Source organism: Homalodisca vitripennis, chromosome 3, assembly GCF_021130785.1.
Source record: "Homalodisca vitripennis isolate AUS2020 chromosome 3, UT_GWSS_2.1, whole genome shotgun sequence".
Lineage (NCBI taxonomy): Eukaryota > Metazoa > Arthropoda > Insecta > Hemiptera > Cicadellidae > Homalodisca > Homalodisca vitripennis.
In genome coordinates this window covers 14,391,567-14,404,990 of record NC_060209.1, presented here as the reverse complement: position 1 = coordinate 14,404,990, position 13,424 = coordinate 14,391,567, and the positions used below count along the sequence as shown (strand labels likewise).

Here is a 13,424-nt window from a genome sequence, read left to right as displayed (position 1 = left end):
TGTGTGCTTAGTTGTTAAAAGAAAAATATATAGAAAATTAAAAACTATTCTGCTATAGTAAATGTACTTATAACATAACGTTACAAGATATACCACTTAAAACTAACTTAAATTGCTACTGTTAAATACCCTTAGCGGTTTTTATTTTAATGTCAAAAACAGATCTTCAATGTTTTTATAATTATATAGCCATTTTTTTGTTTCCTTCAAAAACTTATTTAAACCTTCTATCTGCCTAATGGTTTTTCGGTAATTTGTTAAAACAATTTTGGACCTATATAGTTATATGATTTGACATAAAATGTTGTTTTAGGCTTAGATATTTGGAATTCATTAGCATTTCGTAATCTTTGCTTAAAAATGTTTAAGTTCTTTAAGTTCCTATTCCCGATAAAAAAGTTTTTTAATACTGCAAAAAACGTACAAATGTCGCAAAGGAAGAATTTTTTTAAGTTTACAAAACAAGGGTGAGAAGGTTCTCTAATACTTTTTTTCGAGATTAATCTAACAAAATGCTTCTGAATTACAATTAAAGAGTTTAGGGAAGTTTTATAAGTTCCACCCCAACAAACAAACTCCATACTGCAGTCTACTTTGAACTAATGAAAAATATAAAGAGCGCAAAGTTTTGCAAGGGACACATTGTTTCGTAGAAAGTAAAACAGCCTAACACCTGATATTAATTTTGCCTTTAAATATAATATATGTTTTTTCCAGTTTAGCGCATTATCTAATGTAACACCTAAATATTTTATTTCATTTTTTCCCTCTATTTCTGAACATTCAGAACACGAGCTGCTACTTACTAAAACAACTTAAACAGTTATAGGTTAGCCTTATCTTCGGAGAGTCCTTCCTTTTAAGTGAAAAATTCATGTAATTAGTTTTTTCGGTACTTAACACAAGATTATTTTTTGAAAAACCACCACTTTATACATTTTAAAATCAAGATTCATTTGGCTTTCGATATTATTTAATGTGCTACTTGAATAAAAAAAGGCAGTATCATCCGCAAATGCTGTAACTTGTCCTTTAAAACTTTGCTGTGCATAAATCATTTATATATATTATAAAGAGAATTGACCCAAGAACAGAGCCTTGTGGTACCCCATATACAATTTTGCCCATGCTACTTAAAACTCCATCAATTCTAACACACTGTTTTCTATCTGTCAAAATAACTTTTAAACCAATCATAAGCAACTCCACGTACACCACAATTATACAACTTTTTTAAAAGAATGTTGTGATCAACAGTGTCAAAATGCTTTTTTTATATCTAAAAAAAAGTGCACTAACAAATAAATTATTGTTAATCCCCTCTGTGACTGAGCTTACGAGTTTTAGTAACGCGTTTTTCCGTACTCTTCCCACTTCTAAAAACCAAATTGGTTAATACTAAAAAACTTTGTTTTCTCTAAGAACTTCAATAGTTTTTCTTTCATAATTTTCTCTATAATTTTTTGAAAAGGTAGAAATTAAGGATATTGGTCTGAACTGACTACAAAGTAATGTTGAACCTTTCTTATGAATTGGTATAACAACCGCTTTGCTTTAATTTTGACGGAAAAAACTCCCCGTAGAAAAACTAAGATTAATTATATAAGTAAAAAACATTAACAATTGTATGAGAAATGTTTTAAACGACAAAAAAGAATAGATTCCATCAATTCCAGGAGATTTTCCATTTTGTAATGAATTAATTGCTTGTAGTACATCTTCTCTTAAAACTGGCCCTATCATAATAGAACATTTCTCTTGATAAAAATTAAATACATTCTTATATGCACTATTTTCAAAGCTGACTGGTTTTGGTTGCCTATCTATAACTTCATCTACTACAGATAAAAAAAATATTTGTTAAACTCATTAGCAACTTCTTCTGACTTAGTAATAACTTCATTATTTACACTTAAACAAAAAGGCTTGTTTGTGCGCTTTTCTTGGCCAGTAACCTCACCAACTATTTTCCAAGTTGCCTTACTATTACCCTTACTGCTTTCAAACTTATTACTATAATACTCGCGCTTAACAAGTTCTATATATCTGTTTTTAATTTGTTTCGGAATCTAATATAATAATTTTTAAATGAATCGTTTACCGGTCTATTCCTTGTTTTTTTTATAAAGCTCATTTCGTTTTTTTTATTCTTTTACATATATTATCATTTATCCATGGTTTGAGTTTAGTAAATTTCGAACTAACCGCTACCTCTTTTTTACATTGTTTAATATACTGTAAAAGTTTACCTTCAAACAAGTCGTAGGCAGCAGAAGCATCCTGCTGATTGTAAACAGGAGCCCAGTCAGTTGTCACCTAGCAGACCGATCAGCCGGTCATAGTCAAGGCGGGTCACAGTGCAACTGGTCCCCAGCTCACTGCTCGCACACACTCCACCACAACCTCAACCTCACAGCCGTCATGTAGTGATCGGTGATCTGTCTCCTGACTACTATAGCTTCTACACTAGTCATGTCTTTACATTCTACTCTGGCAAAAAACATGATCAATTACATGTCCGTGTCTGGTCTGTTTCGCGTGTAACTTCATGTATAAGAGACTCAAGTCCGCAACTGGGCCATTAATGCTTTGTAGCTATCAATATCGTTATCTACTTTAAAAAGATCTAAATTCATGTCACCAATAATTAAAAGATTTTTTGACTCTGTTTCTTTACAAGAATTGAGTAAATATCGTCTTAATTCGTAAACAAAATTTGTAATACTATATTCATGTAATCTGTAAACTGCAATTTAAAACATATTCTAAATCATTATATTCTTAAATCTAACTTTCAAAATGTCTGCTGACTGAAATTTAATTCTTTCATAATGAAAAGCTATTAAAAAAAAATTTGCTTTTGAAAAATATAGCAACACCACCAGATCTGTAGCTCTCATTTGAGTGTACTATTAAATCATAGTTAGATATTTGATAAAAAAATTGAATGGTGTTACAATTTTACAAATTAAGACCAGTTATTTATGATCTTTTACTAAATTTAAATAGTAAAAGATTCAGTAAAAAATTCAATATCTACATAGTGCATTGAATGAATAAAGGTTTTTTTTATTTATTTATTTTTTTTTTTTTTTTTTTTTGACAAAAATGTTTCAGATTTTATACTGTCGGGTATTTTCTTGTAAAAGTTAATTCTAGCATATTGTAGTTTGTTTTTTTTTTAAGTGTCAATCGATGAGCAGGAGTAGCCAAATCGTCTCTCTGTCTTGTGTTGTACTGGTAATTAGTATCGTTAAGCAGTTTCTCTCCGATTCTTTACCTAACTGGCAATATTACTTCATAAACATTTAGTCCATAAACATTAAGAATCTGTAATTCAGCAAATTTTTCCTTTACTTAAGTTTGTGACTCTAGGTTGTATATACTTCTTATTGCCTTTTTTCGTACTTTTAACATTGAATCACGATTTTTGAAGTGTTGCTCCATATAAAGATATGCTAAAACTAATCATGGAGTGTATGTAAGAAAAATAAATCATTTTTAAAGTTTTATAATAGTTTTATGTAATACCATTTAAAGTTTTTTCTCATTGCATATACACCGGAGGATAATTTTGAAAGAACTTTATCAACATAATTGTCCCAGTTAAAACTTTCTTATCTCCATTTTCTGACCTCCATGTTGAGACTGTGTTATTAGTAATTCATGTAAATGTTGCGGAAACATTATCACTATTTAATCTTTCGTGTTCACTGTTCTCTGTTCAATACATAATGGGAGGAAACCCACTCAAAGAGGTAGAAAGATTCAGTTATGTTGCAGGTGCACCATGCTGCTGGGTACTCCCACCATGTACGTAGACCTCTGCAACTACGTCAGCAACCTCTCTGCTGAGGAACAGCTGCTGCACAAGTCCCCAGAGATCGCTATCAGCGGAGGTTCTCTCTGTCTGCCTGAACTCTTCCGGAAGATGAGAGACACCTTCTCCTGCGAGAGGGTTGTCGTGAGTGATCCATGCTTGTTTACAAACCATTGAATATTCATTTCATCTTTATTTATATCACGAAAATAGCAACGAATACCGTACCCTAATATTTTAATGATTACGTAAGTTTGGGCCAAAACAACATACATCATATTTTAATTTTTTTTTAATAATGCATTTTGAATATTTACGTACGGATATTTAAATACTGAACAATATTTGCACGAAGAGTAAAGTTAAGAACAGATTTTATGAAATAATCATAGTGCCTTAAACAAAACAAACATATTCTATGATAATATATTAAAATATGAGTAAATAGATATTTTATTTATATATTTTTAGTACTGTTTTTATTTACGCTTTTTATGTTCTCTTAGGGCAAGAATCTTATAAATTACACTTAATCCTATGAAAATCTTAGTGCTGCTACCGGAGTGACAGGATATTCAGGATGGGTAGGATTAGGAGGTAGGGACCGCCTCCATCGAGATTCATGAGGAAGAATTAGGGTACTAATCTCATAGTCATATATATATATATATATATATATATATATATATATATATATATATACAGGGTGTTTGAAAAGTATGGGTACGGCTTAATATTTTAAAAACCATAGGAGATAACATCTATAAACTTTTCACAGTGTCATATAGCTATGTAAACTATTTTTTCTTGGTATTACCATGACATACCAACCATGGGGGGACGGCCCACAGAGGAAAACATGGAAATCTTAAATTGAAGCATGGGTCGAGTGATACCTCATTTGAAAGAGCTCACTTAGTAGAGTTGAATGCCACAAACCGCATCTCAAAAGGTTTATCCAATCAGAAATGGCGGGTTGTTTTAGGTACACATTGTAAAGTACATTATGCGCTGCCATTTCTGACTGGATCGTCGTATTCTGATGCGGTTGGCGGCGTTTCACTCTACTAACCAATGTGTTTTTCACTGAATTTCTTTAATTAGCAAATTATGTCGTAAATTTATAACACAATAAATACCGATGTTTTTTAGTTTTATTTATTGTGTTATAAATTTATGACATAATTTGCTAATTAAAAAAAAGTCAGTGAAAACACATTGGTTAGTAGAGTGAAACGCCGCCAACCGCATCAGAATACGACGATCCAGTCAGAAATGGCAGCGCATAATGTACTTCACAATGTGTACCTAAACCAACCCGCCATTTCTGATTGGATAAACCTTTTTAGATGCGGTTTGCGGAATTCAACTCTACTAAGTGAGCTCTTTCAAATGAGGTATCACTCGACCCATGCTTCAATTTAAGATTTCCATGTTTTCCTCTGTGGGCCGTCCCCCCATGGTTGGCATGTCATGGTAATAGCAAGGAAAAATAGTTTACATAGCTATATGACACTGTGCAAAGTTTACAGATGTTATCTCCTATGGTTTTTTTTAAATATTAAGCCGTACCCATACTTTTCAAACACCCTGTATATATATATATATATATATATATATATATATATATATATATATATATATATATATATATATATATCGTATGGGGGACAAAGGCAGCTATCCATAAATAAATAAATTAAAAATTACAATTATTCAAAAGTACGTAAGAACAAAGTTCTTGAGTCATAAATTAAAAATAATATTAAGATCTCCCGTCACAAACCTAAATCCAAATTACTGAGCCAGTTTAGAGACCCATCCTCATAGTCATGTTCCCCCGGAAGAAGGGAAAGAAGAGATCAGATTGCAAATCTCGAAACGTAGAGTTACTGATTTTTGTATCAATGAACGATGGAAAATGTCTGGAAAATCCTGTTTCCTTCACAATCCTTCCATCGTCAAAAACAAACTTCAAACAAAGGCTTTGGTGAAAAGCTGATAAAAGTAAGAAAAGATTTTCAAATTAAATATAAAGTACGGTGCTAGCCATGATGGCAGATCTTATTCTTTTTTCTTTGCACCTCAACTTCTTTTTTCGTTTTATGTTACCAGTATGTTTCTTGTTTCAGTCTGTGTACGGGATGACGGAGATCACAGCAGTTACCTTCCAGTCTACAGAACATGACTCGGAGTTCCTGATGACTTCAACTGTAGGCAAGATCTCTGACCATGTTGAGGTGCGTCCTTCCCGGTTTTTTTTTTTTTTTTTTTTTTTTTTTTTAATTTTAATTTCAAATGCAGGCCAAGGAAATCAATCAATCATATATTTATTGCTTTCAAACAATTCTTTTATTAGAAGCGGGAATTTAGGTACAGGTAGTTTGACGTATCAAACTAGAACTAGCGAAAGTAGAACCTTCAGGTTACCTAAAGTTAAAAAAGAACTCTATAGACAATCCATTCAATACATAGGCCCAAGATTATTTAATCATATGACTGATGAAATCAAATCGAGTAGTAACTTAAAATAATTCTGCTCCTTACTAAAATCCTGGCTATTTACAAAATCTTATATCACTATTTTAACGAGTGTACTAATCTAAGTTTTATGCAACCACTTATTACATTATTTACATCATTATTACACCATTTTTAACCTAATGGTGTAAAACTATCATAATCATAGTAGTGTGTGCGTGTGAATGTTTGTTTCAGAATGGGTGGATGTTCTATCGTATGCATGTATGTGTACGTATGTGATTTTTCTGATATTTGTATGTAATTTTGTTATATATTTATATTTTTTTACATTAAAACAATATTTATGATTTTAGTGCATAATATTGTATTTTTGGGTTTTTTTAGAGCTGATTTTTGTTTTTTACATTGTCTAATTACTTTCTAATGTTCATTTTGTATTGTATAAAAATCTGCTATACGTATTTCTTTTGGTTGTAATTTTGTTTGTAGTCTTGAGCAGACGTCCCATCGCGGAAAGCAGTCTGTTGATTTTTTAGTTTTTTTTTATGTAAGAGCAAGCTATAAGCTCTGTTTATTTGTGTATTTTTAGTATGTTGCACTGACCAGCTACTTGATTTTGGCCAGTGACTTCCTAAGTTTGACATTTATTGTAAGCATGTATTGTACAAACAACATTTATTTAAATTTTACATTGGAATTCCCAACGTCAATAAATAAAGCTAAAAAGCTTGCAGTTTTACTATTCTAAGATTCAATCATTGCACGCTTACAGACATTCTCTCATTCATACATGGCTTCAGTATCAGTACTTAGTTACGAAAACTAGTGGTCCCAGCGGCGTAACATGAACTCATCTACAGAGTAAAACACTTCAGGCACTAAAAGGTCCTTTAATCGAGCTTTAAACAGAGTTGGGCTGTTAATATTTTTTATGCGCTCAGTAAGATTATCAATGAATCTGACACCAGCTTGTGAAGGAAGATGTTCAAATGCCAGTGTTCTATGATTTTGCATCATATAGCATCTCTAGTATCATACCTGTGGACGTCTCTGCCACGCACTAACTCACATCGGAATCGCAATACAGAGCTACATCCAAGATATAGAGCCAGGGTAAAGTGAGAAACCATGCTCCCTGAAAGCATCGCAGCAATGACAGAAATATTTTTAAAATCATAATACACCTTTGATGTATCTGTTTTAAAGGCATTTGTTGCACTGATTTATCGTTTATTGTCAAATGTTATCAGGCAAAGGTGGTGGACGAGGAGGGGTTGACTGTTCCCTTCGGCACGCCAGGGGAGTTGTGGATGCGATCCTTCAACACCATGACCGGATACTGGGAGGATGAGGAGGCCACCAATCGAATGTTCACCAAGGACAAGTGGCTCAAGACGGGGTACGTCCTTTTATGGGAAATTTAAGCTAATTTCAGCTGCTCTGTCGTAGGACGAAACGGTAACAGAATGCAGTAAACACAGTATACAGAATGGAACTGCTATCTGAGTTCCAGGTGCAGACGGAATCGCTGCACGTTTTCTCAATTGTTTTAAGAACTCTGGAATAGGTTTACTAATGCTGTTCTAGTTTAATAACTTAGAAATGCCAAATGTATTTAAAAGTGTGTTTAATGTGTCTAAATTGGTTTAAAAACACATTTAGATAATTTTTGTGGGTTGATTTAACTGATAATTATAGTTCTTTGGAAACAATTTTGGATTTCCACATATATTTTCAGGGACAGATTTATTCTCCATGAAGATGGATACGGCCAAGTGGTTGGCAGAATCAAAGACATGATAATTCGAGGTGGAGAAAACATCTCGCCAAAGGAGGTTGAAGAATTCCTCATAACTCACCCAGACATATTAGATGCCCAGGTCAGTGATGTTATTGGATCGAAATATTCTTCTATAATACTGTATCAGTTTCTGGGTGGTTTTTTCCATTATCTAATTCATACTTGAAATGAACTCATGGAATAAAGTAGGTAGCAAATAGTTTTTTTTATTACAATAGTACTGTTTGTATAAGTAACACGATTTTCATTATAGATTCTAAAATAATTTAAGAACAAAAAATTAACACTGAGAATTCCAAAGTAGCACTAAATACAGTCCAATCTTGATAATCCGGCATTTGCCAGTCCGACACGCTTGAAAAAGGCTATCGGCAGTCGACGCTGGCCGCACAGGTCACTGCAGTATTGTACAAGTTTACAGGATCTTTAAGTAAGAAGAAGCAAAAAATGTTTTGGATTTTTTTAAATTGTAAACATAGTATTTAAAGAGTTTTCACCTATGTATTATGTATGCACAGTTTGTTCATTCTACTATAATTAGGTACGTACAATAAAAAGTTTGTTCCTTCACTATAGTGTTTGCTTACCTTCATGTTTCATACTGATTATAGGTTATTTATGCATTGTGTAAATGGCACTCTTGGTAATCCGGACTCCTTGGTAATCCGACAGTGTGCTGGTCCCATATCTGTCAGATTATCAAGATTGGACTGTAGAATGCTATGGAAACTTCTGTTCCATAATCCATGATAAACAGAGGTCACATTAATGATGTCACGTGACTTTTGAAGGTCATTGGGGTCACTAGTGAGAGACTAGGAGAGGAAGTGGCCTGCAGTCTGAGAGTCAAGTCTGGGACCACCATCACAGAGCAGCAAGTCAAAGACTACTGCAAGGGAAAGGTAAGGCATCGTAACATTCCCCCTTCACTGTAATACATTAGAGGGTTATTATGCGTACATACATAAAGTAAATACTGCAAAATGAAACACACTTTCTGCATTTAAGCATCAAACCCTATACAGTGTTCCAAATATTCATGTCACACATTTAATTGCTTATAGCTAATCTATTATTGATCACAAGTTTATGAAACATATTTAATTTAAAACAGGCTTTATGAAGTTTTAGTTTGAGTTACCTATTGTTCTTTGTTTGAAGTTTGTTTTTGACGATGGAAGGATTGAAAAGGAAAGAGGACTTTCCGCGCATTGATACAAAAAAAAATCACTACGTTTTTTTAAGTTGACACAGAACATGGTAGTTGTGATTCTGTGTCACAACGCTCCGGTGTGATTTGTTTATTTTAACCTAGTTTGTAATTATGTGTTAGGTTAGTTATTTACCTGAAGAAGAGATCAGATTGCAGATCTCGAAACGTAGTATTACTGAATTTTTGTATCGCTGAAATATGGTAAATGTCCGGAAAAATCCTGTGTCCTACCTATTGTTTTCACCTGTGGCTAACGTTTTTACGAACACAGTCATCATGGCAACTCTCCAATACAAGCCTAGGACATTGCCAGACGATGGGAGGGGAACATTTTGAACACTTACTTTGATCACAGGTACTTAAAAATTGGTGTTTACTTGTAATACTTAATAATTTACATTGTTCAATTGTTTTAAAATTCAAATAGCTATAACTACTGAATGAATCCACCTTTTGAAGTCCGGTTTGCGGCATTGTACTCTGCTAAGTAAGACCTTTAATTTGATACCAAACTTGACTTATGCTGCTATTTAAGAATTTTGTCTGACTCCTTGTGGACCGTCCCCCAAAGGGATTATCTGGTCGGTAATTGGGCAGATGTGTGCGTTACTATCACCAGTAAGCACGTGTGAACTTTGGTATTTCTTTCTATTGTGGTTCAAAAATTAAAAAAGAGGTTCCAGACTTAATTGTCACCCTGTATATCACAGCTAGTAAACTTTTTACGGTGATTTCAGTGCAGCGTAAGTATCGTAGAGTGTTTCATGAGAATGCCACTGACAGACGAAGTATTTATCAATGGGATAACACAGGCAGCTTATTGGATAAATCACGGATAGATGGACTAAAAACAAGAGATAAACATCAAAAACAGTGTTGTAGTAAGTCAAACAATGTCTGTGCGGAAACGTGGTTGTGAGTTAAATAGCTCTTCAAGTACAGTTCACAATTTTTTGTAGAAAACACTTAAAGTTAATTGTACAAACCTCAATTATTGCATGCCTTGAAGCCAGATGACAAATTAAAGAGGTGTGACCTTGCTGTTGTTATTCTGTATGAAAATAAACTTGACCTACGTTTTATAAACCGAATTGTTTTTACTGTTGAGGCTACATTTCACTTGTCTGTAAATGTGCATTGTCATAACGTACGTATATTTAACACTTAACGCAACGATTCATAGCTGCGATTGAATAAATTAATCTTATCTAATTAATCTTATCAAAGTATGGAAGGAAATCAAAGTTTGCTTGAACGTCTGCAGGGCGATTCATGATGCTCATCTCGAGCTCAGATAAACTAACTTAATACTGTTTAAAGTACTCTTTAATCTATGTTAATCTCGTTCTTGTGCTGTAATAATTTTATAAATAAAGTTATTCTAAAGTGCATCATAACTTTTGGGACACTTTCTATTTCAGCTTCCCTTTTACAACCATATACTGTTTGCTGGTACCATTTTTAAAGTCTCCATGGCTTGATCTGTATCCTTAAGCAAAATCTAAAGTCAATATATTTAAGAGGACTTGTTATAAAGAAATGGTGTATTCTTTGTTACACAATTTAATAGATTGTATACATTTATAAATGAAATGTATAATCAAAGTTGTAAGTACTCTTTTCTATTGCCACTTTACATCAAACCTATATTTACATAAATTATGATGGATTTATAGTCCACTTTTAAAATATTTTAAAATTATAAATTATTAAAGTGATAGGCCAAGTTTACTAATATTAATGAAAAAAGTAATTGATTCTTATGTTACACCTCAATAAGTACTATAGGTGTAAAGAGTCCTTTCTTAGTTTCTAACTCCAGAAACATGTGATATAGTATAATATTGGCAATGAAAACTATCTATACATTTTATTCCTGAAGCCTCCGCTGGTTAAACAAAGCTTCAGATGAGTGGTTAAAGAGCACAATATTCTCCAGACAGCCTGCTACAAGCATTCCTTTTAGGTTCACCTCTCTGGATAGCAGGAGAATTTAAACATTTCCGATTTGTCTATCTTAGTAGCCACAAACTAGATCTGACCTATACGAAACAACAGTAAACTCGAGTTACGTACACAGTACTGTAATTTACAGTACAATAATAGGATTAATCCAGACACTTATGCAATCACTATTATAATTAAACAGATGACAACATTTTAAATACGTTAAAAATTTTGATATAAAAAAGAGAACATTTTTTTAATTTATAAAAGTGCTAAGATTAATTACAACTTATTTTTTAATAAGTATATTTTATATGCTTCATAGCTAGCTACTGTAACAAAACTAATCTGGTATATAAGATGTTCCGTAGATACCGTCCTTCACAACATATCAAAAGAATATAATATCTGTTCCCTTGATTATCTAATCCAAAATTGATCATTTTCCATAAGATTTAACTACATTCATCGGAAAATTCATCAACAAATGTGAAAAGTTACGAACTTGCTGGTTGATTTCTGTTGGAAAATACTACAAATTTTCCTTTCTTCAAATAAATACTGATTGACTAATTTCCTTTAATTATTTTTCCTTCACCACTACCTCTATACTCTAAGTTTTTAGAATTTCTTACTTAAGCTGTAACTGTACTGACTACAAATATAACTTGTGTGCAGTGAATACCTTAGTGTAATCGGTGTATGTTTGTTTTCAGATTTCCTACTACAAAATTCCCAAATATGTTGAAGTAGTCGATGTTTATCCCACAACCGGTTCTGGTAAGATTCAGAAGTTCAAGATTCGAGAGGCAATGGAGAAGAAATTAGGAATTAATAAATAGTTTGTTTTGATATGGAGCTTTAATTTATTCCTGATCCTAAAGTATTCATTTAGAAATGTATATGTATAGTATACGTTATTTAATTCCTTTATCATGTTCTTGTATTTATGTGTTGTTTCCCACATAAAAGGATCCCTGACGGAGCTGGGTCCCGGTGACCTCTCCCACACGCTAAATATCTCACTTTAAAAGTTAAGTTTGATCACGCAAGGAGCTTGATTGTTGCTGTTGTTAACCCTTTGAGAGCAACCTAGAAAATTATCAATTTTATATTGGTATTATTATTTATTTATATTTTATTTATGAAAGTGATGAAAACAAAACGTGTTCTGGTGTGTAAAATAAAACATTAAAAAAATTACAAACTTAATCACGATATTTCTTTACTTTAATTATGGACTTACATAGTTTATGTGAACATTTCATTAACATATGTTTTAAAATAAATTAAATTGGTTATTCCATAACCTCAGATATATAAGAATTTGACCAACAAAGGGTTGAAAATTCATGATTTTATTTATATAGGTAGGTCAACTATAAAATACGGTATATAATTTTTTCAATCCCTCTATTTTCTCAATTTCAAAATACTTTAGCAACGTCATTCATTACGTTGATACATAATTAAATAAGACTTTTTTACATACAAACTTAGATTAATAAAGGTGTTCTTGCCAATTCTGACCAAAAAGTAAAAGCAACCCCCTAACTACATTATAAACTAAACGTTAATCTTAAATTCACAGAATAATAAACAGTAATAAATTACTTGGCAATTAAGGCTTTTATTATTAAATTTACAAATAAATCAATGAAATTGTTCACTTATATGGCTAAATGGAAAAGTAAATAAGGAATTGTAGGGTCCTCAAGGCATTTTGCCTAATAGGAGATTCCTATTACTTACATCTCAATTAGTTAAACAGCTATCAGATAACGGGTACGAGCAATTTTCACTTATCAATACAGTTTTTCGTTCATTAAAGTCAATTTTGTTTACAATTTGTTTACAACCAAAGATTTATCTTACATTGATATTATTTATTGAAGGCGTTAAAACTGCTATAAAAAACTCCTTCAAAGTATAAAAAGCAATACGGTCGGATTAAATGTGTAGAAGTAGCCGCATACGTTTCATAAGGAGCATAACATTTCATAGTTTGTGTTTAGTGAACCAACGATAAAAGCCAAATTATCGTATTTTGTAAACTTAGGATCATCCAAGACAGAGCAGCATTAAAGGTGTTAACATTGCATTTTTTAATAATTTCATAATTAATAAAGCTATTTTGAAAGCCGGTTTGGGATTCGGTC

General features: G+C 32.3%; 1 protein-coding gene and 1 long non-coding RNA gene across 3 annotated transcripts in view; one reads left to right on the top strand and one right to left on the bottom strand.

The window, feature by feature from the left end:
- Positions 1–12,117, top strand: part of LOC124356607 (medium-chain acyl-CoA ligase ACSF2, mitochondrial) — a 31,393-nt gene extending 19,276 nt beyond the window's left edge. For both annotated transcript variants that reach the window (XM_046807713.1, XM_046807712.1), the window contains exons 8-13: positions 3,784–3,964; positions 5,953–6,060; positions 7,555–7,703; positions 8,043–8,184; positions 8,897–9,007; positions 11,982–12,117. In XM_046807713.1, the coding sequence (XP_046663669.1) occupies positions 3,784–3,964; positions 5,953–6,060; positions 7,555–7,703; positions 8,043–8,184; positions 8,897–9,007; positions 11,982–12,107 (817 nt within the window). In that variant the 3' untranslated portion in view covers positions 12,108–12,117. The remainder of the gene's footprint in view (positions 1–3,783; positions 3,965–5,952; positions 6,061–7,554; positions 7,704–8,042; positions 8,185–8,896; positions 9,008–11,981) is intronic.
- Positions 8,291–10,493, bottom strand: LOC124356609. Its single transcript, XR_006921878.1, has 2 exons — positions 10,305–10,493; positions 8,291–9,034 (listed from the first exon to the last, which is right to left on the bottom strand). It is a non-coding gene; the product is annotated as an uncharacterized LOC124356609 (long non-coding RNA).
- Positions 12,118–13,424: the final 1,307 nt, after the last annotated feature.